General features: G+C 49.6%; 1 protein-coding gene across 5 annotated transcripts; it reads right to left on the bottom strand.

Moving 5' to 3' along the window:
• Positions 1-210: 210 nt before the first annotated feature.
• On the bottom strand, positions 211-26,312 carry NAXD (NAD(P)HX dehydratase). Of its 5 annotated transcripts, none has more exons than XR_004054737.1 (11): positions 25,998-26,199; positions 19,399-19,549; positions 17,499-17,544; positions 16,481-16,569; positions 14,237-14,345; positions 7,113-7,163; positions 6,932-7,036; positions 6,095-6,215; positions 4,456-4,576; positions 1,457-3,045; positions 211-1,365 (listed from the first exon to the last, which is right to left on the bottom strand). XR_004054737.1 is itself a non-coding variant. In XM_010384739.2 (11 exons), exons 1-10 carry the CDS (start codon positions 26,095-26,097, stop codon positions 2,895-2,897), a joined length of 1,044 nt encoding a protein of 347 aa, XP_010383041.1. In that variant the 5' UTR covers positions 26,098-26,200; the 3' UTR covers positions 1,423-2,654; positions 2,874-2,894. The 5 variants fall into 5 exon arrangements, 4 of the variants coding, with proteins under 4 accessions (XP_010383041.1, XP_010383042.1, XP_010383040.1 ...); XM_010384739.2 differs by lacking the exon at positions 211-1,365 and having other exon boundaries at positions 1,423-2,654; positions 2,874-3,045; positions 25,998-26,200; XM_010384740.2 differs by lacking the exon at positions 211-1,365 and having other exon boundaries at positions 1,423-3,045; positions 26,125-26,312.
• Between the last annotated feature and the right edge of the window lie 1,121 nt (positions 26,313-27,433).

The following is a 27,433-nucleotide window of genomic DNA, read 5'->3' as shown; positions in this document are numbered from 1 at the left end:
TGTGGCTACAGACTGTCGACTGAGTGAAGTGGTGTCAAACATTCAGTAGCATCCAGCAGCACATGTGCCTGTGCGTGAGACCCACTGGCCCTGTGCCCAGGGAACAGACAACACAGGAACAGAAGAGCAGGGACCCAGGGAGGCAGTAGGACGCAGCCTGTTTCCCCCTGAGGGAGGGGCTGGGGATGGGTGAGGTGGGTGGGCCACGCAGCAGCACAGTCAGGCAGAGCAGGGATGCCAGGCCATGCTAACTCTGGGACACCCCTCCCCCAGCAAGAACACAATCTTAGTTTATTTCTGTGGTTACAAAAGTAACATATTCACCATAGAAAAAGTGCAGCTGAGAACCTGTCTGCAGTCCCGTTGCAGTTAACATCCTGACAGCCGCAGGCCATCTTGGTGGTCATGGTCTGAGCACAGCAGTGACAGGGTCGAGCTGGGCCTGGGAAAGGTTGGTTCTGGAGGAGTCAGGGCAGCCAGGCTGAAAGCCAGCTGGCGAGGTGTGACAGACAGGATTCCTGAGCGGGAGGTGGTGGCGGCCAGTGCACAGCAGGCTGCCTGGGCTGCAGGAGCAGTGGCCTCCTGAAGCACCTGCCTTGCTCCTGATCTCACCTTTCTGTAGTAAGCCCAGCACCACAGTTGTCAGTGACTCAGCAGGGTGACCCTCTCCACTCTTCCCGCTCCCAGAGCCTGGGCCAGGCCTCTACCTGGTGCACTGGCATCTCAATCCCACGGGCACAGGCAGCAGCAGGACCTGTGACTGGGGGTACAGCCTTGCTCATCGTTTAACCTGAGGCACAGGTCTCCTGTCTAGAGAAGAATGCAGGTTCAGAAGTCACTCACCTAGAAAATCAACGCTAGTAAAGCTACCCACATGGAAAAAGTCCCCAGGCGGCTCCTTACAATGAGGCATCTCCACAGAGCTGCTCAGTGCTCAGTGCTGGGGCACTCTGTCCCCCACAGCCAGGCCACTGCCTCACAGGCCACCCACCCACCCGCACACACTTCCCCGTTGGCTCTTCTGGTCCAGGGAAGCTCCTGGGAGCCTGTCCGGCTGGAGCGAGTGCACGAAATACATGCATTTGAGAAAGAACAGGGAAGCAATGAGCTGATCATAAAAAACCCATTCTCTCCTTTAAGTAAAGGGATGTTTTACTTAGAACAAAAATTTAGTCATAAAAACCATACAGATAGTTCCTGTGACTGCTGAATCATATTTCCTAAGGAAAGAAGGGGCTGCCTTGGGCTTATCCTTCAAGGCGCTTTATCGCAGCCATCATGGGAGAGAGGCGCTGGCAGTGAGGGCAGTCTCACACAGACAGGCTTGTATACTTTTATCTCCCCGGTAGCTCACAATATCCTCACCTAAGAAAGTTGAAAGGTGAGCTTTAGCTGTTTAAGGAAAAAAAATACAACGCTCAATTTAAATTAACCAGATCTGTCTTTTAATAGTTACCAGAATCTGGATGTTAATTCCCCAAAGGAAGAATGTCCATGGCACAGTTTTTCTGGAAAAGTTCACATTAGACAGTGAAGCTTCTGAAGTTAGGTGTCAAATTAGTAGTGACAATCTATTTTTTAATCTTCAAAGTTCCTAGTTTTAAAGACAGTAGAATCCATTTGGGGCGTGTCTACATCACAGGGTATCACTCAAGAGTCATCATCAGGCCAAAAAGACTCTGAAGGGAACCAGGAGGGTTTGGCCCTTGCAGTGGAAAGGCGTTACAGAAAGTATAAGAGAACACCCAAGTGCACGCGTCAGGCACAAAACCGTACCAAGCCCCACTAAGCCATGGCACCAGAGAACATGTGTCAGGCTGCTCCAGGAAAACCACCCATACAAACAAGCTAACCCGAGGTCGACACCGCCATGAAGCGTGTTTACTGAAGTTGCAGTTACTAGTGTCTTTACTGGACACGAACATCCCTGAGGACACGGCCATGCTGCTTCCTAAGCATACATGACCACGACACTGTCTTTCCCCGGGTCTCCTTAGTGCCATCGCTGCACCAGGCCCAGCATGCCCCAAGTCCCCCAGAGCCTTCTCCTGAGACAGCACTAGGGGCCACGTCAGATTCCAGGCTGCAGCCCTCCACGGCGCCCGTCCCCGGTCAGGTCTGCCCTGCTGGGGCTGGTGAGTGTCATGGGGACCTCTGTGCAGACACGGACACTGGAGAGCGAGGGAGAGGAGGCGTCTGAGCTCCCCGCCCACCCACTCAAGGGTCGGCGTCACTCATGTTTCCTTCTGTTCCCATGGTGCCTCCAAAACGGTTTCCAAACAAAGTGATCACTGATTACCCTGGAGTATGTCAATAAGCCAACCAAATACCAGCAGCCAGATACCACCAAGCTGATCACCACTTGAAAAGACGATGAGCTGGAGAAGGAAGAGCCCTGATGGACCCAGTCAGAGGAAACGCAGTCAGTGCAGTCAGGACGCAGGGAGACACCCGGGGACCCATGCCCGGCTCCCTGCTGGGGGAAAGACTAGGGAAGGGAAGCAGGAGAGAAATGAGGGGCGTTGGCAGAAAGAGAAACAAGTAGAAACCTCGCTGATTTGGGAGCAGGTCGAGAAATTCCGTTGAGCTGCTAAAGAATTCTTCATTCTCATGTGATTTGCTTCATTTCTGTCTTCTCAGTTACTACCAAGGAGCTAAGGAGAGTTCAGGAATACTTTGTTTAGTGTCACCATAACATCTCCAACCACGCATTAAGTTTAGCCAAAAACTGCAATATTCCAAATTCTTAAATTCTCAACAGCAACCAATTTATGCTCGAGTTGAAAATCTGGCAAGCACTGTGCGCCTTCAGCACACACGTCGGTCCGGATTTTCCCATCACACACACGCTCTCCCCCGTCCGAGGTGCCTACTTCCTTCTGGTCTGCGTGGGCTCAGGTTTCGAAGAGCTTGCTGAAGGCGGCCCCCACCTCGGCGATCATGTCGGAGGTGGTGGTGGAGCGACCGTGCTTCTGGAAGGCTTGGTGGTTGCACTGCCTGGTGAGAGAGCAGGCACCGAATGCAGCCACCAGGAGAGGGCTGGACCTGCGGAGAGGGCACAGCAGGAGGTGTGGGGAAGTGGGCGTCGTGGTCCAGGGACCACAGCCACCCTGGGCTCTGGTTTTGACTCCTGTTTCCATCTTGGGACCCCAAATTGTCAATTGCAAGTCTGACATGCCTCTGAGAAAGCAGCTTTATCACAGCAAAAATCACCATTAACCCTCCACTACTCCCTGGCAGGAGGCACACAGGAAATGTCTGTGTACTCGGAGACAGGGCCAGGGCCCGCGGCGGGCCAGGTGTTCTGGGGAGAGCCAGGCGGCACATGCTGCCTAGCCCTGTTGACTGTGCTCTCAGTGCCTGGGTGTGGAGGGCAGCTGAGGTCTGAGAAGGTGGATTCCTGCTACTAGGGCTCCATCTCCTGGGAGAGGGGCGGAGGGAACGAGAGTGAACCCCGCAGAACGAACTGGTAAGACTCCTGCCCTGCCCACACCCCTACCTCCTCAGCTCTCAAGTTCATGTGGACACACTTAGTTTGGGGGATGGTCCCAGACTTTGCCATCCCGGCAATAAGGACAGATGAGGCCACTGGATGACAGGCCTGCCCACCCTCCAGAAGCCCAGGTCTGCCACACTTAGCACCTGCAGCCACCACCCTGATGGGCTCACAAAAGAGAAACAGAGGTGCTCAGAGGTATGGGAACTGCTTGCATTCATAAAGTTCTCTGACTGCAGAACTGGGCCAAGGGCCCTGGTCCTAGAATTCTGCTGTCTCTTAAAGAAAATTCACATTTTTTTTTTTTTTTTTGAGACGGAGTCTCGCCCTGTCGCCCAGGCTGGAGTGCAGTGGCCGGATCTCAGCTCACTGCAACCTCCGCCTCCTGGGTTCACGCCATTCTCCCACCTCAGGCTCCTGAGTAGCTGGGACCACAGGCGCCCGCCACCTCGCCCGGCTAATTTTTTTTTTGTATTTTTAGTAGAGACGGGGTTTCACCGTGTTAGCCAGGATGGTCTCGATCTCCTGACCTCTTGATTCACCCATCTCAGCCTCCCAAAGTGCTGGGATTACAGGCTTGAGCCACCGTGCCTGGCCCGAAAATTCACATCTTTAAGAACAAGTGTCTAAGTAAGCCTTGACCCTGTTTTCTATGTAAACCACTCAACTTCCTAGAACAGCGTGCTGCTGGGCCTTGGTTGCACCTCGGAACTCTCTGGAGAGCTCTGAAGACCACCTCTGCCCCGGGCCCCATCCACCGTGAATGACGGACAGGCCCAGGCCAAGTGTGGGGTGGAAGCTTCTGCCAAGAGGGTTCACCTGTGCCCTGAGATCTCTCCAGTGAAGCCTAGAGTTCATTCTCAGTGTCTCCAGGGCTACTCATTCAACGCGTGAGCTACTGAAATAGCTTAGAAAAATCAGACGGTTTCAGAGTAGAATAAATGAAGACGTGGCCTTACCCATTTGTTTTCTCCGGTCCAGCAAGGAGCGCCCAGTGTACCAGGACACCCAGGGAGCCCGACAGGAGGTCTCCTTGCCCTCCACACCTGCGGCTGCTGCCTTCCTGGCTGCACACAAGCACTGCATAGGGCAGAAGTAAGAGCAGGTGTCAGCATGGCCATGTGGATGAATGTGACAGTAGCCATGCGTGTGGAAGGCTGCACAGCAGGCAGAGCCACACCCTCCAGGAGCAGCCCGAGGCTCCACTCACATCCTGCCCGCTACAGCTTTTCCCTGTTTGTTCCAAGGGTTGGAGGCAGCCTCTGTTTTACAAAAGAGGAAATCAAGGCACACAGTGGTGAGGCTGCCCCAGACCCCGCTGTGTAGCACAGCAGGTTGGTGGAGACACCTGCAGCTCAGAACCGCCTCAGACAAGCCCAAGCAGGCAGCTCTGGCAGGGCGGCACCTGCCTCCAGCTCCTCCTGCCAGCTCCTGGAGGACGAGCCCTTGCCTGCAGCCCACACTCCAGAGTTCACCTTAAACCACAGCTCAATCATCAAGGGCAACACCGAGCAAGGCCCCCACCGGCCTCATAGCGCCACCCGTGCCTGTGTATGTGGGAATTCTCTGTTTCTTTGGAAAATGTTTTGAAAACCAGGTGTTACACTGTCTGAACCTGTTAGACCCAAGAGAGCCTTCCAGTGATTAAAAATCCCTCATCTCAAAGGTGTCAGAGTCCCTCTGAGAACATCTGCCCTGTGCTCCTTGTGCACAGCTGTGTGCATGAGTGTGTAAGGATGTGTGCAAGGCTGTGAGCACGACCGTGCATGTGTATAAGTGCATGAGTGTGCGAGGGCGTGTGAGGCTGTGTGAGCATGACTGCATGTGTATGAATAAGTGCATGAGTGTGCAAATGTGTGCATGTGAACGTGAATGTACAAGTGTGGATGGGCACACACCTGCCCACAGATGCCTCAGTGTTCTACCCTGATTTTGGTACCTACTCAGCAGCCTCACAGCTCAACAGGTGAGTACATTCGCTATTCATCTGTTCAGGCCTGAATGGAGGGGGCTTCCATTTTCAGAGCTAACAAGGACATGGCTCCCCAGAAGCCTCGCTGACGCTGGGCCCGGCCTCCACCCTACTCTCACTTGGCTCTTGCTGAAGCCTCCCCAGGCTCCATGGGAGAGTGGCTGGCCGAGACTCGCCACACTCAGCGCCTGAGATTCCACTACCAGCAGCTCCAGGGCTTTCTGCACTTTCCAGTCATTTTGATAAAAGAATGAAATGCAATACAATACAGAATAACTGCAGGGATCATGGATGCCACAGGTGAGACGAAGGTGGCAGCTGGGGAATGCCCTGCTGTTGCAGGCACCCTCCTGCCACACTGCCTCTCATAACTGAGGCATGGGAATTCAGCCGATGGGTAAGGCCCACGGCTCGAAAGCCTGCTCTCACCACTGTCACCTCCCCTGGCAAAACAGTGAGAAGTCAAAACATGGACTCCGGAGAAGGTGTGGTTGACAGCAGGAATCCCTCTGTGCAAATGCGTGTGAACACGTGTGCACGGGAGAGGTCTTCCAGGGCTCGCGCTCAGCATGGCCACGCTGACTGATCTGGCACCAGCCCACGCACAGAGGGCAGCCGCCACTCACCCTGCTGGCCATTGGAGAGGATGTCGCGCTCTCCTTTCTGGACCACCGTCACATTGCCCAGGGCCCGGCTGAGTCTCAGCACAGATCCATGGCGGTCATCACTGTCCACAGGGCCTCTGAGCTATGACAACACAGGAAGACACAGAAAAAGCAAAGTTTTCCTCAGACACACGACACATGACATGATGGATAGCCCTGTCCCATCCGCCATGAGACTCATGCTCTCGTGCCTAAAGGGATCACCCAGGCACCTGCTAAAGGCCATGTAGGTGGAAGGAAGCCCAGGATATCGCCTGCAGCGAGTCCTCTGGGCAGATGCTGACGCGGTGCCTGCTGCAGTGCCCGTCCTCTACCTGGTCAGAGCAGGCTGAAGGAGGACCACCCAAGGCTAGGTTCTGAGAGCTTTGTAGGAGTAATACAAATTCCAGTTGTACTGGGCGCTAACACTGACGGGACACTTACCGTGTGAGGACTCACGGCTTTACACAGGTTTCCTCATCTCATCCTCACAACCCCGTGAAGTAGATGCCATCATCACATTACAGATGAGGCACTCAAGACACAGAAAGTGATCTGTCCACAGTGTGCTGCAGGAGGGGCTGGCTGACCCGAGTCCCTGCCTGTCCCAAGCCCACTATACCATCATTCCATCAATCCAAGAGCACTAATGCGAAGACGGGCCATCCACCGGGAGAGGCACAGCGATTACTTGCAGGTCTGCATCCCTGCAGAGATGTGCCCACAGGGACAGGCTGGGCAGAAGCATGGAGCTCGTCCTTCACCCTCTTCAGGACGAATGGGGCTTGCATCCACCCTCCAGGGAGTCCACTGACTCACCACAGCATCATACAGTCTGCTGAACTCCATGTGGTTGGGAGTGAGGACCGCCTTCTGGTAGCCTTGGATGAGGGCTGGCTGCTGAGCGACCAGCCACAGGCCGTCCTGCACAGAACAAGGAGGCGTGCTCACTGCACAGGCCTTCCGGGAGCCCGAGCCAGGAGGAGAGAGGTCAACTCACCGCGTCGATGACGACAGGGATGTCCCTGGCCTTTGATGCTTCCAAAATGCCCTGCCAGAAGAGAAAACCAGGCTGAGTACCACGCCTGCTGCCTCTGCTATGGTGTGGATGTGTGTCTCCTGAAAACTCATGGTGAAACTTAATTGCCAATGGAAGGGTCCTGGGAGGTGGAGCCTTTAAAAGGTGATGTGGCAGTGCCCTCATGGGTGGGTTTAATGACCTTTAAAAGGGGCATAAAGGGTCTCTCTCCTGCCCTTCTGCCCTCGCCAGATGGATATCCACCTCCAGAACTAGGAGCCAGTAAGCGCCTGTTCATTATCAGTTACCCAGTCTGTGGTACTGCTATAGCAGCACAAAACAGACTAAGACACTTTTCCCAACAGCAGTGAAAGAAAATTGAGCAGACTCTTAATAAAATGCAACATCAGGTCATCAAACAATAAATGGGAAATAATCAAGTAAATGAATAAAATAGAGAAGCAGAAAGACCCAATGAACTAGCAGAGCCCCTAAATAAGGCAGGACACTGGGAACTCTGAAAGGCGAAGCCCAGTGGAAATGCTAGAAACAACAGCTGGCTCTTAGGCTGACTCATGAAGACACACCCCCCGCCCCAGGGAGGGCTTCCGGTTCTCCAACAGATACTAATCTGCAGCATTCGGAGGCAAGAAATCTGAATTCCTGAGAATTCCCCAAATCATTAGTCATTATGTATTTTTCATATCACTTTACTTATTTTAAAATAACAAGTGACAATAATAAACAGAATCATTTTTCCCTGATAGGATTACAGTGAAGGTGTCAAAGGTTTTCTATTTAAAAAAACAAACTAGATGTGTAGATACATACACATATATGTAATCAATATTTGGTGGCTTTTATTATTATGAACCAATATATTGTGATAAGATTATATGCGGCAGTAGCATGTAAAGTGATCTTGACAGACAACTGATAGTAGAAAACATTAAAATAGAGAACATTAAACAAAATACATGCCAAGTCAGAATAATTTAAGGTATTGAAAACTAACGCCAGGTATGCTAAATGAAATTTGGAAGCTGACAAAGCATTAGCTGCTTGCCTAACGAAGTGCTCACTTCAGCTTGTTTGTGACGCCCACTCCAGCTGTAGGGAAGTGTATACTTGGCTCTGACACTGGTCGGAGCATTAGCAGTGTGTCCTGAAGCCCCTTCCAGGGAGACAGGTACCTAAGACTTCATGAAGCTTATTTCCTTTATTAACAATAAAAATTCTTTGCTTGCCCCGAGTTTGGCTTTACTGGTGAAACTGGCAGGCTTTTGCTAATCCAGATTTTAGATCAGTTGCTGATTTCATGTTGCAGGATTTGGCAACAAGCTGACACTTTCATCTGTTTCTGTGTTTTCTTTTAATGTATTGGCAAAGAGTAGTCAAAAGTGAATATTCAAACCCTGGACAATGCAATGTTACATGGGTCTCCTAGAAAGATGCGCAGCATCAGAGCACCCAGCGCAGCAGGGTGTCCCCACCCATCGGAAAGCAAACCCTGGTACACTAGGGGGGAATCTGGAGGCACCTCTCAAAACCGAAACATCTTACTCTTTGATTCAGCAACGGAACTTCTAAAAATTTATCTTAGAAAACACCCAAAAAGGCCAGGCGCGGTGGCTCAAGCCTGTAATCCCAGCACTTTGGGAGGCTGAGGTGGGCGGATCACGAGGTCAGGAGATCGAGACCATCCTGGCTAACACGGTGAAACCCCGTCTCTACTAAAAAAAATACAAAAAACTAGCCGGGTGAGGTGGCGGCGCCTGTAGTCCCAGCTACTCGGCAGGCTGAGGCAGGAGAATGGCGTGAACCTGGGAGGCGGAGCTTGCCGTGAGCTGAGATCCGGCCACTGCACTCCAGCCTGGATGACAGTGAGACTCCGGCTCAAAAAAAAAAAAAAAAAAAAAAAAGAAAACACCCAAAAGAGTGGACAAAATACAGAGGTTCAGGACACCACTGATGTTAACACGAAAACAGCTGAAAACAGTGTAAATGAACTAAACACACTGTAGTAGATCCGTAGTAAATTCTGATGTAGCTGTTAAAAATAATGAGGAATATCACATATCCTGCCATGAAAAAGTCCCAGGACACACTGTTAATGAGTGTGAAAAGAGCACAGTGTGAGGACAGGTGCATTGGTCAAGAGCCTGCGCTCTAGATTCAGACAACGTGGGTTCAAAGTCAGCCCAGGAGCCAGAAGACTTAATGTGGTTAGACATTCCCCAGCTGATCTTCCGTTTCAACATCATCCCTACCAAAATCCCAGCTGCCTGCTCCACAAATCAGCAAGCTGCTCCAAAACTGGAACACATGGGAGAGCCAAAACAACCTTGAAAAGAACGAATTTGGAGGACTCGGGCTTTCCGACGTCCAGGCTTCCTACGCAGCCACAGCAGTCAAGACTGGGCAGTTGCAGGACTGCTGTACAGACCAACAGAACGGAAACAAGAGTCCAGAAATAAGCCCTCACATTTAGGCTCAACGGATTCTCAGGTAGGATGACAAGACAAGTCGGGAGGAAAGAAGAGTCTCTCCAACACAGGGTGCTGCAACAATGGGACACGCACAAGCAAAAGCCTGACGCTGCAGCCTTCCTTCTACCACACCAACATCAGCTCAACATGCACCACAGAGCTAAATGTAACAGCCAAAACAATAAGGCTCTTAAAATGTAGGAGTAAACCTTGGGTTCGGCATATGCTTCTTAGGTAAGACACCAACAGCACAAGGGACAAAAGAAAAAACAGCTAAATTGGACTTCAAAATGAGAGGGGATCAGCAAACAGTCTGATAAGGAACCTGTGTCTAGAATGTACACGAAGAACTCCTAGAAGTCAATAATAAAAAGGCAAACAGTTTTCAAAATGGGGAAAGGGTATGAGAACAGACACTTCTCCAAAGAAGATACCCAAACGGGCCGCGCATGGTGGCTCACGCCTGTAATCCCAGCACTTTGGGAGGTTGAGGCGGGCAGACACCTGAGTTCAGGAGTTCGAGACCAGCCTAACATGGTGAAACCCCATCTCTACTAAAAATACAAAAATTAGCTGGGTGTGATGGTGGGTGCCTATAGTCCAAGCTACTTGGGAGGCCGAGGCAAAGGAATCACTTGAACCCAGGAGGCAGAGATTGCAGTGAGCCAAGATCGCACCATTGTATTCCAGCCTGGGTGACAGAGTGAGAATCTGTCTCAAAAAAAAGAAAACAAAAAAAGACACCCAAACAGCCAATGAGCCCATGCGAAGATGCTCAACAGTATCAGCGGCCAGGAAAATGCAAAGCAAACCACACTGAGGTCACTCCACGCCCACTAGAGTGGCTGCTAATAGACGACAACAGTAACAAGTGCTGGGGGCGATGTGGCGAATCAGAGCCCTTGCACACTGCTGGAGGGAACGGAAAATAGCACAGCCGCTATGGGAGACACTGGCAGGGCCTCAAATTGTGAAACACTGACACCCAGGAGAGTGAAAACACATCTACACAAAAAGTGGAAACCAATTTTCCATAAATTAGTGAACAGATAAAGCAAAGGTGGTGTCTCCATGCAATGAAATATTAGAGGTAGAAAAAGGAATGAAGTACTGATACATGCTACTACACAGGTAACTCTAAATATAAAATTATGCAGAGTGACATAACTAGTCACTAAATAGCACACGTTGCGTCATTCCATTCATATGAAATGTCCTGAACAGGCGAATCCAGAGAGACAGAAAGCATACTAGCTGAGTGGCTGCCAGAAACGGGGGAGCCTGGGGAACAGGGACCAGATGCTAACGGGATGGGCTGCTTCTGAAGGCAATAAACAGATTCTAAGGTTGATCATGGTGATGGTTGCACAACTGTGAATATACTTGAAGCTACCGAATAGTTCACTTTAAATGGGTGAAGGGTATAGTAGGTAAATCATCTAAATAAAGTCGCTTTTAAAAAACCACCTCTGGGCCGGGCGCGGTGGCTCAAGCCTGTAATCCCAGCACTTTGGGAGGCCGAGACGGGCGGATCACGAGGTCAGGAGATCGAGACCATCCTGGCTAACACGGTGAAACCCCGTCTCTACTAAAAAAAAAAAAATACAAAAAATTAGCCGGGCGAGGTGACGGGCGCCTGTAGTCCCAGCTACTCAGGAGGCTGATGCAGGAGAATGGCGTGAACCCGGGAGGCGGAGCTTGCAGTGAGCTGAGATCGGGCCACTGCACTCCAGCCTGGGCGACAGAGCGAGACTCCGTCTCCAAAAAAAAAAAAACCACCTCTGCAATTTCCTTGCTACAAGACCCCGCGGGCGTCTTGAACCCTTGCCAGGACTCAATTTGTCATCAGAAGAATGGGGATATGAATAGAAATCAACCTAACTGGGTTGTTTTCAGGCCTACACCAGAGGATGACCTCATTCAGGAATGGCAACGCAGTAGGAAGCCTGTGCTCCGCACCACGCACGAGCTGGAAGCCGAGGAGGCGGCAGCAGCCCACACTAGATGACCTGAGGTCTCAAGACCACGGTGAGAGTGTACGGGAACCAGAATGCAAGGTCCAGAGTCTGGGCTGCAGGGGCAGCGACGGACACCCTCACTTCCCACCTTTCACACTTCCACGCTGCAGAGTGGTTTTTTAAGATACCAGTTTTTAAATTATGAACTTAAATTCACAAAGAAAAGAACCTGAAGCAGAGAACTCTGGCTTGTTCACCTTTAATTCATCCGCATCCCCAGGATGCAGAGCTGGACAGGGAGCAGCAGCCGTGCACTGCAGACCCGCAGCTTGCAGAGGGGACTCCCCACTGACAGCCTCTCCCCGGGGATGACAGAGGGTTCTCCTGCTCCTAAACATGGCCACCTCCTACTTCTCGGTGAGCGGGTGAGACCTTAAAGCTCAAAGTCGGGCTCCGGTGCTAACTCCACGTCGCTTTCCCTGGTCTGTGCAGTGCCAACCTGCATCTGCCTGCTCCTCAGATGACTCATCTTGCACTGCTTGGCTCCATCACTCGCCGCCTTCAGGTCCCGCGGCCTCAGAGACCCCTCCATTAACTAAGCACTCAACAGAGTGCCATGCAGATGGTTGGCATTTTCAGGGTGACTGCTGATCTGGGGAACACAGAATCGTCAGGCACTTTCTAAGGGCTTTAAGCATAGTCCCTCACTAATGCCCGGCCTCTGATCCCCATGCAGTCACCACGCCTTGCACATGTGAGTGCCCTGCGGCACCAGGCTGTCTGGCACACTGTGTCTTCCCTCAGGAGCTCTAACAGGGGTCCCCCGGAACTCGAGAAAGGGCCTCAGAGGGCAGTCCGCGATGCATCCCCACAGGAGCACAGCCCCTAGCAGAGACACACACCAGCCCAGGGAGCATCAGAGGATGCAGGGAACACAGAGCTGGCAGCCATCCCATCTTTTTATTGCCCTCGATCCCAGGTGGTATTTATTTACAGCAGACACAAAGTGATCAGAATAATTTTCATCTTTTTGGATTCAGGTGGGCATAAGATGAACTTCAAGAAATAAATAGCAGCATCAATGAGAGTACATGTGCATGCATGTGGGCATGGACAAGCAGGCCCGTGTCACCTCACAGCCTGATGTCAGCAGACCATGGCGCCAGGGCTGTGCGGGAACAACAGCCCAGGAGGCTGAGGGAACCCCAGGGTCCCCAGCGAGAAGGGGGTGGCCTGGGAGGTACATTCAGGCCTGACCCCAAACCTCTGTCAGCTCCTCAATCCTGCTCACCCTCTCCTCACATCAGGCATAAAACATCAGAGCAACTGCACACACATTCCTGGCAGCTGCTCCGTGAGAAAGCAGTTGGGCCTGGAGGGAAGCAGATCTCAGCACAGCTCCTCACCACCTTTGCACTGTTTCTCCTCCATCCCTCAAATCTTATCTCAATCACGCCATGAAGAGGCGCACAGAACACTGTTGCAGGAAGTCAGGGACCCCGAACGGAGGGACCGGCTGAAGCCGCAACAGAACATAAATTGTGAATATTTCATGGACATTTATTAGTTCCCCAAATTAATACTTTTGTAGTTTCTTACACCTGTCTTTAATCTCTGAACATAAATTGTAAAGATTTCATGAACATTTGTCACTTCCCCAATCAATACCCCTGTGATTTCCTATGCCTGTCTTTACTTCAATCTCTTAATCCCATCATCTTCTTTGTAAGCTGAGGAGGATGAATGTCGCCTCAGGACCCTGTGATTGTGTCAACTGCACAAATTGTTTGTAGAGCATGTGTGTTTGAATATGAAATCTGGGCATCTTAAAAAAAGAACAGGCTAACAGCGATGTTCAGGGAACAAGAGAGGTTACTTTGAACTGGCCACCGGTGAGCCGGACTGAAACAGAGCTATATTCCTTCTCTTTCATAAGCAAATAAGAGAAATATCGCTGAATTCTTTTTCTCAGCAAGGAACATCCCTGAGAAAGAGAGTGCGCCCTGAAGGTAGGCCTATAGACGGCCCCTTTTAAGGGGTCCCTTGGAAGCCGATGGGATGAAATAAGCCGACGGGATGAAATAAGCCCCGGTCTCCTATAGGGCTCCCAGGCTTACTAGGACGGGAAAATTCCCACCTAATAAATTGTGGTCACACAGGTTACCTGCTCTCAAACACTGTTTCCTGATTAGATGTTATCAAATGACAATGCGTGCGGAAACTTCATTAGCAATTTTAATTTCTCCTCATCCAGTGGTCCTGTGATCTCGCCCAGCCTCCATTTGCTTTGTGATATTTTATTACCTGGTGAAGTATGTGATCTCTGTGACCCACACCCTATTCCTGCACTCCCTCCCCTTTTTGAAAATCGCTAATAAAGACTTGCTGGTTTTACGGCTCAGGGGAACATCACGGATCCTGCCGACATGTGATGTCTCCCCCGGACACCCAGCTTTAAATTTCTCTCTCTTGTGCTCTTTCCCTTTATTTCTCAACCCAGCCGAGACACTTAGGAAATAGAAAACAACCCATGTTAAACTTCGGGAGCGGGTTTCTCCCGATAGAACACTACACAAAAAGGAAGAGAAATGCCTCTGTTCCAACTTCACGCCTAAGGGCTAAGCCTGTCATGAGGAAAGTGAGTGAGTATACACATTACCTGGACATTTCTGAGAAGTGCATCATCTCTACCCAAGCCAGGTCCTACAACAAGAGCGTGCAGCCGGGGGAGCCACTTCTCCACCTCATGAACAGCATTGGGGCTGTCGCTAAAGAAGGAAAGGAGGGCCAGGATGGTTACCCACAATTCCTCATTTATTTACTGTCATGTATTTGTTTACATTTTATTTTGAAAAAATAATTTACAAATAGTAATGACTTTTAAATAATTTCTGTAATTTAGATTTATTATTTAATCAGTACCGAAGGCTCCCATGTACCCTTTGCCCAGCCTCCCCTGAGGTTAACGCCTCACACACCCACATTCCGGATCAGCATAACTAACTTCACATTGGTTCAATACCATTCATTAAACCACAGCATTTTCCAAATTTCCTGTTTCCTCTTGATGTCCTCTTCCCGTTTCCGGACCCAAACCAGGCCCACACTGCATGTGGCCATTGCCTCTCCCTCATCTATCTTTTAATGCCCGGATTTAGATGCTTAGCTTTCAACAGTTAAGACAAGTTAGAAAAAGAGTGATGGCTATTTTCAAAATAGCCAGTTTGTTTCCATCACATACACAGTGTGGCTGTAAAGCCTACATTGTGTGCTTACACACCAGGCCCCACACAATGCACTGATCCTGCTGCAGTTTCTCATTCAGAACAAGGCAGGGTTTTGCTTTTTCAGAACTCCTTCCTGCTCGGTGTGTCCTCTCCTTGAGTCCACTGTTAAGGCTTCCGTCTCCTTTCCTCCCTGACAAGCTCCCTTCTCAGGGTCACCAAGAACCCCACACTGTGAGATGCACCATCTGTTCTTAGGCTGCATCTCGAACTGACCCAGAGTGGCACACACAGGCCCTTCTAGTACTGTCTGGAAACAGCGGCTTCACTGACTCCTGAAGCCCCTGCTGCCTCCTCCCCAGCCCATGCTCCCAGCATCTGAGTGCCAAGCCCCTACCCAGCCCCTCTCTGCCTCTTACTCCCTCGTCTTCCAGTTTTAAGCACCGTCCACATGTGCATGACTCCCAAGTCCATGTCCCCGCTGTCCAATGCCCACTAGCCACATCCCTTGGATGTCTAACTGGCAGCCAAACTGCACCCCACACCCAATGCCTCATCTTCATCCCACCCAAGCCCGTTTTTCCACCACGTGGAGTGACAACTCGCTCAGACCAAAACCCTTGGTGGAGTCCGTGCCACTTGCCTTTTCCAATCCAATCTGTCAGCAAATTCCGCCCCCAAACTTTCCAACATACCCAGAATCTGACCCCTCTCACCATCTAACTGCACCCTTCCCTCCCACAGGCCCTTCACACAGCCTCCACCCCGGCCCCAGGGGCCCAGCCCAACAGCCGCCAAGGAGCCTTTATGACCCACACTGGCCCTGCCCTGCCCACTCAGTGCCACAGCCACAGCCCTAACAGCAGCCCCACACCCTGTAGGGCCCAGCCCTGCACCTCTTGGTCACCCGACACCTCACAGCGCCCCACCTGGAGCTCTGTGCCGGCTCCTCCCTGGTGTGGAGAGGCCAGGCTCTACCCAGGCATCATCACACCGTGCTGCCGCCCCGACCACCCCTCTGCCCACTCTCACAACCGCTCCCTGCTGCCGCTCTCTGCAGTTCCTTCCCCACCTGACATCCTGCTCTCCCTTGTCTGTCTCCAGAGCAGCACAGCCCAATCCAGTCTATGTGAACACACACATTAAAAGTAAACAAGAGCACCTCCCAGCTACATTTCAAGCACTCAGTGGCCACAATCCTGGATGGCAGAGAGAATACCTCCACGCAGCAAGCTCTACAGCACAGGCTGTCTGGGGGAGCCTCACGGGGGCAGGTGTTTGCCTGCCCAGTTTGACGCTGACCCATGGAACGCAGGCTAGGGCCTGGCACCAGACATACCTGCTGAGTGCAGGAAGGGTCTTGTTACTGTTCAGAGGCCCTTCGTTTCCACCTTCTGCAAACCTGTCAGACACAGCCCACAGGGCCTCACTGCCTCTGGAGCTGGGCCCCGGCCATTTCCAACAGGCCCAAGTGCCCCCAACCCACCTCTCACCCCTCCGTGTTTGTCTTATTCTGACCACAGAAGAATGGGCTCTTTCCTTCCCTACTTCCTTTACAGCACCTGCTGACAAACCCAGAGGACGGAAAATCCATCAGATGCTTTCAGTGTCAGTGCAAAAACCCCAAATGATGCAGGAGGGAAAGAGAGCCCACGAGAACCCGGCGCAGAGCGACTCACAGAACTGGGTGGACGATCAGCTCCGGGCTGTAGGCCTTAATCACAGGCGCGGCCGCACTGGCGCAGAACACGTGGGACAAATCTGCGCCCTGAAGAAGGAGCACAAAAGGCTGACTCAGGGACCTGGTCCACAGGCCCCGGGAGGCTCCGGCATCACTGCCCACCCACCAGACACAGGCGTCCAGTGCCCTGGTGACATGTGCGAGAAACGTACTAGTTCGGGTTACACCCAGCCAGGTGGCTTAGCAAAGGGCCAGGGCGCGTAGCACAATACCTAAAAAGACAGACTTTTGCCGCCACTACAGAGGCAGGGTCAGAGCCACACACACCAGCACAGCCCAGCTCAGCCTGGTCACCCTCCAGGAGGAAGGGTCACAGAAAGAGGCCGGTCATTAGCACTTGCTCCGTGCATGGGAAACTGCAGGATCAACTGCTTCAGCTGGGACCTACAAAGGCATCCCAGGTTCACTTTGGTGGAGTACAATACAAATCACACTTTACATTTTAAAAATGGGCTTCAATTGAGGCCAGGTGCAGTGGATCATGCCTGTAATCCCAGCATTTTGGGAGGCCAAGGCGGGCAGATCACGTGAGGTCAGGAGTTTGAGACCAGCCTGACCAACATGGAGAAAACCTGTCTCTACTAAAAATACAAAAAAAATTAGCCGGGCATAGTGGCAGGTGCCTGTAATCCCAGCTACTTGGGAGGCTGAGGCAGGAGAATAGCTTGAACCCAGGAGGTGGAGGTTGCTGTGAGCTGAGATTGTGCCACTGCACTCCAGGCTGGGCGACAAGAACGAAACTCTGTCTTAGAAAAAAGAAAAAAACAAAAATGGGCTTCAATTGAAGTGATCTTGTTCATGCACAGGATGTCAGGATAGACTGAAGGGTGTTTCTATTACCTATGATTACCTTAAGAAGTTATTTAGATTTCTATCAGAAAACATTTGCTTTCATCATATTGAATCAAACTCTCCACCAGAAAAATCCCAATGAAGAACTTTTAAGTAAACATTACCACTTTGAGAGCTGAGATTGCTGCAAAATATGGGGCTCCAGTGTACCTAAAAAGAAGGTATTTAGAGTCAAAAACTTCTGAGAATAAGGTACGCATACCTTGATCAATAAATAGGTTATCAATAAAAAATAGGCATAAATAATATAGACATGGTTTATCAATAAATAACAGACATGAAGCACAGAGCACAAACCCAACACCTAGAAGATGCTCAGTAAATGTTCAACGAACATGAACCAGGTTAGACTAGAAATGTCTATCTTTTTTTTTTTTTTTTTTTGAGACGGAGTTTTACTGTTGTTGCCCAGACTGGAGTGCAATGGCGCAATCTCCGCTCACTGCAACCTCCACCTCCTGGGTTCAAGCGATTCTCCTGCCTCAGCCTCCCGAGTAGCTGGGATTACAGGCATGTGCCACCACCCCCAGCTAATTTTGTATTTTTAGTAGAGACAGGGTTTCTCCATGTTGGTCAGGCTGGTCTCAAACTCCTGACCTCAGGTGATCCACCCGCCTCAGCCTCCCAAAGTGCTGGGATGACAGGCATGAGCCACAGCGCCCAGCCAGAAATGTTGATCTTTTACATAAAACCTTCATGCATTTCAGGAGAGTGAATCTCTGGCTTACGTAATGCCTGCAGTCTCTCTGCAATGTGAATGTTCAAGGTAAGGAGCTAACCGCAGGCCTCTGCCCAGAGAGAAGAAAGTGACAACCACATGTTCAGAGCAGTCGGGCATGGATAGGGTCCCAGACCGGGCAGACCCTGTCCTCAGCAGAGGCCAGATGGGGGCCACTCAGGACAAACAAGAAACAGCACCCACCACCCAGCTGCTTCCACCTCACTGTTCTGGAATTGCTGGCACTCCAGGTCTAAGGGCACCTCAGGCACAGAAAGGAAGAGCCTTGTCCTGGCATCAGATGGGCAAATGCAACCTTTATGCCCATTCTGAGCAGTGAAATGTTCTGCTAACCCAAGAAAAACAGACCTGGGCAAATACTGACACATGTCACCTTACATGGCCTTCTCCTGCAAAGCGGTGTCAACAGAAAGTGTTGTAAATGCAAAAGAAAGGACAGAATAGGCAACATACATGCACACCCTCTTACATCATGTGAAAACGAGCCTCACTAATAAGAGAAATGCATTAACACAAGCAAGACTAGCAAAGGTTGTCCTCCAAGGGCTGCAGGGAACAGGTGCTCTTGGGAAGCAGCACACAGTAACACAATGGGGGTCCAATTCAGCAGCGGCACCAGCATGTAAATGCACACATACCTGATCCAGTAACAACTCTCAACACACCCGAAGGCATGATCAACAGCTGCAAATGGAGGGATGGGCAAAGAGAGACACCACATATATGCAAGCAGAAAGCAAGCAGAAACAGAAAGAGCCACGTCAGGCTTTCCGTCAGAGGCAGAAGGTATCCTTCACACCCAAGGACAACTTACAAACAGCTACGTACCAAACACAGCAGCAAAACAGAACAGAAGCAAGTTAGGGATTTGTCAAATTTCGTAAATGACTTTCAGTAACATCTTTAAATTGACAAAGCAAACCAACAGGTTGCTGAGCGTTTCTATCCTAAACACAAAAAACATGCTTGTGGTATGAAGTCCGGTTAAATACGGAGGAGCAAAAAGTGGAAAAAACAGGCTCATTTCCCCACTACAAGCAAAACGTAACACTGACACACACGAGGGAACAATGAATAGTCAGAGCTCCTCAGAGTTGTTTCCTAGTTAATCAAAAAGTGGATCAGTGAAGAATACTGAGTGTCCTATCAGGCCTGCACTTGGAAATGATGACTGAGGTCAAACTAGACAGCGTGAATGACAGGCAGGTAAGCAGCCAGTCAGCAACTGACTTTTTAAACACCAACGTTGCACATCAGTTACTTACTCCTGACAGCCTCCAACTACGCCTATTCTTCCATCTTGTCCTTTGTGCTTTGTGGAAGACAGAGGAGGTATAATATTTCTCACCAGCTGCAAAGTATTTTCCATATCCTTTACTGAATGTACTTTATGTAGCGAAAATGCTCTTTCTAAAACTGAAAGACAAGAAAAATGAATAATTCAGAAAGGTAAACAGATATTGTTAGTACATATCATAGCCCATTAGCCAAAACTCTCTCCAAAGTTAATATGAATGCTATGGATTTTACCCAGTGGTTTTCTTTCTGTAAGCAAATATGATATTCAAAATTACATTAACACATGTCATTTTTTTTTTTTTCTTTTTTGAGATGAACTCTTGACTCCGTCACCCGGGCTGGAGTGCAGTGGCGTGATCTCAACTCACTGCAACCTCTGCCTCCCAGGTTCAAGCAATTCTCCTGCCTCAGCCTCCTGAGTAGCTGGGATTATAGGCGTCCGCTACCACACCTGGCTAATTTCTGTATTTTCAGTAGAGATAGGGTTTCACCATGTTGGCCATACTGGTCTAGAACCCTGACCTCAAGTGATCTGCCAGCTGCAGCCTCTCAAAGTACTGGGATTACAGGCGTGAACCACTGTGCCCAGCCTGAACACATGTAATTAACACATATAGCAACACATGCTATTTATTTATTTATTTGAGACAGAGTCTAGCTCTGTCACCTAAGCTGGAGTGCAGTGGCACGATCCTGCTCACTGCAACCTCCGCCTCCTAGGTTCAAGCGATTCTCCTGCCTCAGCCTCCCGAGTAGCTGGGATTACAGGTGCCCACCACTACGCCCAATTAATTTTTTGTATTTTTAGTAGGGACGGGGTTTCACTATGTTGGCTAGGCTGGTCTTGAACTCTTGACCTCATGATTCATCTAACTCAGCCTCCCAAAGTGCTGGGATTACAGGCATGAGCCACCATGCCAGGACAACATATGCTATTTCAATCAGGTTTATTTTTCAAATGTATGAGAAATTTTGGAAGACCATTTAATTTTCCAGAAAGTTTTACCATTTTATCAAGTCAAAATGCATTATTACTTAATAAACTATCTTACTTCATTTCAATTTCCCTTTAGGATTATTAGGTCTTTTCTCTCCTCACAAACTGGAAAGCAAACTCCTACCTGTAATCCACTGGGATGCTCAGAAGCCTGCCAGATTCCTCATATTACTCCGAACTGTATTCCAATACTCCACTGGATATTAATTAAATAACCTAAAAATGGCATTCTAAATATGGCACACTTCTTAAATTGGGTTCACAGTGGCGCTTAAAGTAATTTCATCATCTTGAGTTGTCTCTAAACGGCTACACTTTAATTGGCCTTTCTTGAAGAACTTCCTGTGTTGTATATTTTACCTTAATATTTAAAACAGCTCGGCTATGAGAGAAATGCTGGTATGTTCTATAGAGCTCAATGAATAGATAATAAAGCATACATTCTCCCTAGAATGAAAGGATCTTTGCAAATATAAACAGTATTTTTTCAAACAAGGCACCCAATATTTTTATCCTTCCAATTATCTCAGCAGCAGAGAAAAACCAGATGTGTCACAAGTTCCACTGACTGCAGCCCAAAGCTGACTGAGCGCTTCATGGCAAAAGAGCTTTGTTTTTTAACTCTTACAGTTTTACTTTTTACTCAACACAATTTTTGAAGGAATTTTCTTTCTGAGTAGATGTAACTGCCTTAGCTGACAGAGCAGATGTGGAGATCCCCCAAGGTAAAAGGATCCTATGAATCCCCATCAACCCAAAACCCTTTTTTTATTTTTTATTTTTTGAGACAGAGTCTCACTCTGTCACCAGGCTGGAGTGCAGTGGCACGATCTCGGCTCACTGCAACCTGCGACTCCCTGGTCTAAGCAATTCTCCTGTCTCAGCCCCCTGAGTAGCTGGGACTACAGATGCACGCCACCACGCCCAGCTAATTTTTGTATTTTTAGTAGAGACGGGGTTTCACCATGTTGGCCAGGGTGGTCTCAATCTCCTGACTTTGTGATCTGCCCATCTCGGCCTCCCAAAGTGCTGGGATTACAGGTGTGAGTGACCGCACCCAGCCCAACCCCAAACCTTTTCACCTTCTTCCAGACCAACACACGCTAAGACCCGGCACAGAATCACTGTAATCTGTGGACCAAGAAGAGACACAACGAGGCTTTCTGCGCTACCTGCAGGGGACCGATGCGCCCATCCTTGAAATTCCTCCAGGCAGGCTAAATTATGGTTTTAAAATAATACACTGGTCTAGAAGAGACATTTATGGGGTCGGGTGCAGCGGCTCACAGCTATAATCTCAGCACTTTGGGAGGCGGAGGTGGCTGGATTACCTGAGGTCAGGAGTTCAAGACCAGCCTGGCCAACATGGTGAAACCCCATCTCTACTAAAAATACAAAAATTAGCTGGGCGTGGTGGTGCACGCCTGTAATTCCAGCTACTCAGGAGGCTGAGGCAGGAGAACTGTTTGAACCTGGAAGGTGGAGGTTGCAGTGAGCCAAGATTATGCCACTGTGCTCCAATCTGGGTGACACAGCGAGACTTTGTCTCCAAAAAAAAAAAAAAAAAAAAAGACATTCATGGATATCGATCAGCACCCGGTCTCTGTCATGGGGAGCTGTTCTATGCACTGAAGGATGCTAAGCAGCATCCTCGGCCTCTATCCAGTCAGCAGTGCATGCACACACACCCAGTGGTGACAACCAAAAATATCTCAACACTCCCAAACGTCTTCTGCGAGGGGCAAAATGGGCCTGAGTTAAGAACGACTAGTAGAGATGCACGCATGTAGTTTTAGCACCTTTAAATATACCAGTACTTCAAATTAAATCATATTTAAGCTCATATAAAATATAAACTGTGACTTACCCCAGAGAAAAACAATTTAGTCAGACTTCCACTTACAGATATTAAAAATTAATATCTATGCCAACGTACCCTGTCTGATGAAAACAACTCCAAAATGGTAATACTTAATAAATGTGTATTTCTCACAATAAGAAAAGGAATAAAATGGTTACACCAGATAATACTGTACATTTTCCAGGAAGCTTCTTTCTTCCAATATCCAAGATTCATATCTTATGAACATCTGTATCTTAAATTTCAGATTTAAGTCTTAAAAAAAGTACTACAGGTGAGGTATGAAATATTTAATGTTTATATCAAAAAGGGCAAATATCATAAACCAACATTTAACTACCCATTTGCACTTTGCCTCATAGTTGAAATAACCCACATATTACCAAAAAGGATTTGACACAAAATTAGGCTGCATCCACCAGTCGAGGTGGAGCACCTGTCGGGTGGAGGGGAGCACTGCTGCCCCATGCAACCAGTGTCGCCCAACACCCCCCCAGGAGGGCAGGGCAGGGCCACCTCAGGGCCACAGCTGCAGCGCCAGAGCTCCCAGGTGTGCCGTGTTCCAAGTGCTTGTCCTCTCCGCATCTGCTCCTCAGAGCGGAAAAGCTTCCCTTCTACATCACACTTTGCTGAAAGTCCTCCCAGGGCTTTGGCACAGGAGTACTGGGATAGTACCTTCTTGATCTTTTTGGTTGTGAAAGAGGAGATGTGCTAGTCCAGGCATGGATACGCTTAAAGCCTACAGGTTTTTAAACAAATAATGATTTTTATGATTTTTATTGCTATTCAAATAATGACAACACATACAATTTTTCCTCCACTTCAAGGTAAGCTTTATTAAAATGGCAAGATATCAGGGGACTTAAACATCAAATACAACATACAAATATGGGCCACTTTCTAAGGCAGATTTACAGTAGGTTAAGCATTAAAGTCCCATTTAACACAAGCCAAAAATGTCAATTCTGATTTTGTGAAGACACACTACATCCACATAGCAATCTTTATAATACCTAGAAAGAAAACATGGGGGTAAATTCTGTTTTGAGCTATTCTTTCATCTTATATAGAAGGTAGTGTTTTGGAGCCCAAAATGTGCAAATCACCTTCATAGCAACTTGATTAACCCATCAGCGGGAGTCGCCTCCTCCTCCTGTTCTGTTGTGAAATCTTAAGACTTTGTCAGATTTCCAGTTCCCTGGCCATGATGCTCCTGTAAGGGCTGGGTCTAAGAACCCTGGAGAACAAGAAGCATCATCCAGAAACTGAATATTTAAAGATTACACATGAGAAAAATGGTTCTCAAATGTAAGCTAGCTTAAAATTATTTTAAAATCATAACATAATTGATAGTAACTTTTTTGCTATATAATTTTAAAAACTCAAAGTGATACCAAAAGTAACTATTATTACATGTGGGGTTCTGAAACCTTTCAAGCACACAGACAACCCACATGGTAGGGGATGACCTGGACAGAAGAAGGAAGTTCTTATGTCTGGACTGGTGGAGAATCACCACCCTACTGTCTGCCCGTAGGAAATGCGGCACCTTCCCACACTGCAACACTGACTGCTTCCATGTGGGACTCCGTCACCTCGAACACAGCCTGGCACAGAACAAGACACCGGATAACTATTCGATGAAGTAAAGACATCGCGATTCACTCTCCTCACTAACAGCCAGTTTATCTTTCTTTTACAGATAAGGAAACTAGGGCCCAGAGAGAAACCTGTGCAGATGCTGTGGGTAGTAACAAGCCAGGCCACTGAGACACTATTTTATCAAAGTGCTGCCATGTTTTTGTTTTTATTTTTGTGGGCACATAGTAGGTGTAAAATGCCATTTTAAGGCAAAATAAGAAGTACAGCATTGTCACTTAACTAGAATTGTATCAACGCCAAGTAAAATCCAGGCTGCTCACCAGCATTCACCTAAGATAAACAGCTTCTGTTAGCAAAAGGGCCAAAAAGCAGGTCAACTACACTTCCCAGCATTTGGCAGTGAAGCAAGTTCCAGCTGACTTACTGAGGTCACCGTTTGAACTTATCCACAGAAACATTTACATATAAACATCAAAGTTCTGAAGGATAAAAGGGCCTTGACAATAGGTGGCTTAAGATTTATCCCATTCAGTAACTGTTCAGCACAATTCTGAGTCTGGAAGAACAGGTCATATCTGTTTGGCTTTTGTTTTAAGAAAGCATGTCTGGGGAAGACTATCACTGCTGCTTTGTGCTAAAAGTGCTTTTAGTACTGGAAAACTCTACCTAAAAAAAAGTACTTTAAATTAATGTGAATTATAACTAATTCAGAGCATCTACCAACAATCCCTAAGTTAACTGAAATATTCCCAAAGCCTGGATGGGAAGTCAGTAATATACAACTCTACCTGGTTTTTCGTAAATGTTTAGCAAGTCAGTCTGATAATAAATCCTCAACCAAGTGCAATGAAAAATCTTGCTACTAATCATGGTGTATGAATTTAAGGTAAAGAACTACAAATAAATCTCTAATTAAAGTGGTGTTAAGAAGGCTCCCTGCTGGTGTGACTGATGTACAGTGTAGAGTACCCTCTCAGCGCCACCAATGCATTCAGAGTGTGTGATGAAAACAAAAGCCAAAACTCTCTGATGCCCAACATATACACAAGGTAAAATCTGTCTAATGACTACAGTAACAAACGTTGCATTTAACCATTTCGGCCACTTACTGGCTGGAGAATCCTGGCTAAGTCACTGTCTCTGAGCTTCTGTTTATCTTCTATGCAAGATGGGTAACACCAATCTGTCCTTATGAGAAATGAGATATACACGAGCTACTTCCTGCATAAAATACGTTAGATACACCAATACCCACAAGGCAAACAGAAAGAGAAAAACCCTATGAAGAGATGGGGCTCCAAGCACTTGCTCAGCTACTGCTTACATTCTTTCTACATAATCCGTTCTATTTGAAAAGGCATCTCAGCGTGCAAGGACCAGCCAACGCCAGGGATGGGCCCTCGGGGGCATCTGGCCAGCGCTCCAGGTTCTGGGGATGACTCAGGTGAGCCTCCCTCCCCAAGGGACCTCCTGCACGCACATACACACCCTGGCACCGGGCGGGCGAAGGAGGCCTGGCTGGTCGAGTCCTTTTCTGCGGTCCTGGCGTCGCAGTATCCAGTAACTCTCGTCCAAGGACGTGGAGGGTCTGTACTTGCACAGTGGCACTGGGGCTTCAAGCTGGGGATGTAGACGCAGCCCTGCTCCTGGTGTGCGCGAAGCCCGCTCAGCCGGCCAGCTCGTCCGCACGCCCGCCGCGTCCCTGGACCCCAGGAGGGCCCCCGTCTCCATCTCGGACCAAACAGCAAGTCCGGAGTTGGCGAGCATCTTTCCCAGACCGGGAGCGGGGACAGAGCAGAGCAGACGGATCCGACCAGCGCCCCACGGCGCCCCAGGGTCCTCCTACCGGCCCTCGGCCCCCCGTTCCCTGGCCGCCGCTCACGCCCGCTCCCGGGACGGGCACGGGCTCCAGCCCCGGTGCCACCCCGCGCAGAGGCTCCCGTCACCCCGAGCCGCGCCCAGCCGTCGCAGCGCCGTTCCAGGAGGCCTCCCGCCTTTCCCTACTCCGCCTCGCAGGCCACACGGCGCCCTGGCCCCGAGCGCGGGCTGCCCCTCGGCGGCGCCTCCCCATCGCGAGCCAGCAGAGGCGGTCTGTGGTCGGGTACCTGAGTCCAGTGGTGGCCCGTACAGCGCGAGTGCGGCCGAGAGCAACGCGACAACAGCCGTGGCGGCGACTGCAGCCCCGGCCCCGGCCCGTGTCACCATCCCCGGGCCAAATGGAGTCGACCTTACCTCGCCTGCAAGCCCTGATTGCCCCACAGCGAGAACCCAGGGCCATCGGGGAGCATTCCGGATTCCCAGCTGCCCCCGCGCCGCCTCCGGAAACACAGTCATCGTAACCTTTTTCCGGTTTCCCGACCGCCCCCGCGCCGCTGTCGGAAGTGGGATCCCAACTCGCTCAATCACACCCGATTCTAGATGATTGACAAGCGCGACGCGCAACCCGGCCTGGCCCCAGCTCTGGCCTAGGAGAGTTCGGCTGGAAGGCAGGTTGAAGAGTTAACAAGGTCTGGTTTAGGGTCTGGTTTGTGTTTATTGGCCCATATTTAGGCATGCGGCGTTATAGAAAATGATTTTGCCGGCAGGTGGAGTGCCGAGGCCCACTATTTGCCCCCAGCGTGGCAGTCAGGTGCCTTTCTGCTCCAGGCGCAGCCTCTGCCTTGAACCTCAAACCAGCTGACGGTGAGGCCCCCTCGCTTTCCACCGTCTCAGGTCATGGCAGCTCCATCACTTCGGCGCTGAGGCCCAAACCCCTGGAAGGCATCCTGACCTCTCCTGTTCTCCCACCCACGCTCCTCCTGTGGCTGATGGCCTCTCACCTCCACTGCCACCCTATTTGAAGCCACCCTCATGGTGCTAAAGGAAACTTCTGGGGCCAGGCGCGGTGGCTTGTGGCGTAATCCCAACGCTTTGGGAGGCCAAGATCGAAGGATCATTTGAGCCCAGGAGTTCAAGACCAGCTTGGGCAACATAACCTAAGGAGCCCCCCTTCTCTACCAAAAATTTTTTGAAAAATTAGCAGGAGATGGTGCTGTGCACCTGTAGTCCCAGCTACTTGGGAGGCTGAGGTGGGAGGATGGCTTAACATGTTAGAGGCCTTTGAACCAGAGTGATTCCATCTTGAATAGGGACTGGGTAAAATGAGGGTGAGACCTACTGGGCTGCATTCCCAGGAGGTTAGACATTCTTAGCCACAGGATGAGATAGGTGGTGGGCACAAGATACAGGTCACAAAGACCCCACTGATAAGATGACACAGTAAAGAAACTGGCCCAAAGCCCACCAAAACCACGATGGCCACAAAAGTGACCTCTGGTGTCCTCACTGCTCATTATTTGCTGATTATAATACATTAGCATGCTAAAAGACACTCCCACCAGCACCCTGACAGTTTACAAATGCTATGACAACATCAGGAAATTACTCTATATGGTCTGAAAAAGGGAGGAACCCTCAGTTCCAGGAATTGCCAACCCCTTTCCCAGAAAACTCATGAATAATCCTCTCCTTATTCAGCCTATAATCAAAAGATAACTGTGTG

This window comes from Rhinopithecus roxellana, chromosome 18, assembly GCF_007565055.1.
Source record: "Rhinopithecus roxellana isolate Shanxi Qingling chromosome 18, ASM756505v1, whole genome shotgun sequence".
Lineage (NCBI taxonomy): Eukaryota > Metazoa > Chordata > Mammalia > Primates > Cercopithecidae > Rhinopithecus > Rhinopithecus roxellana.
The sequence above is the reverse complement of the archived record's forward strand: the minus strand, read 5'-3'. Positions and strand labels throughout refer to the sequence as shown.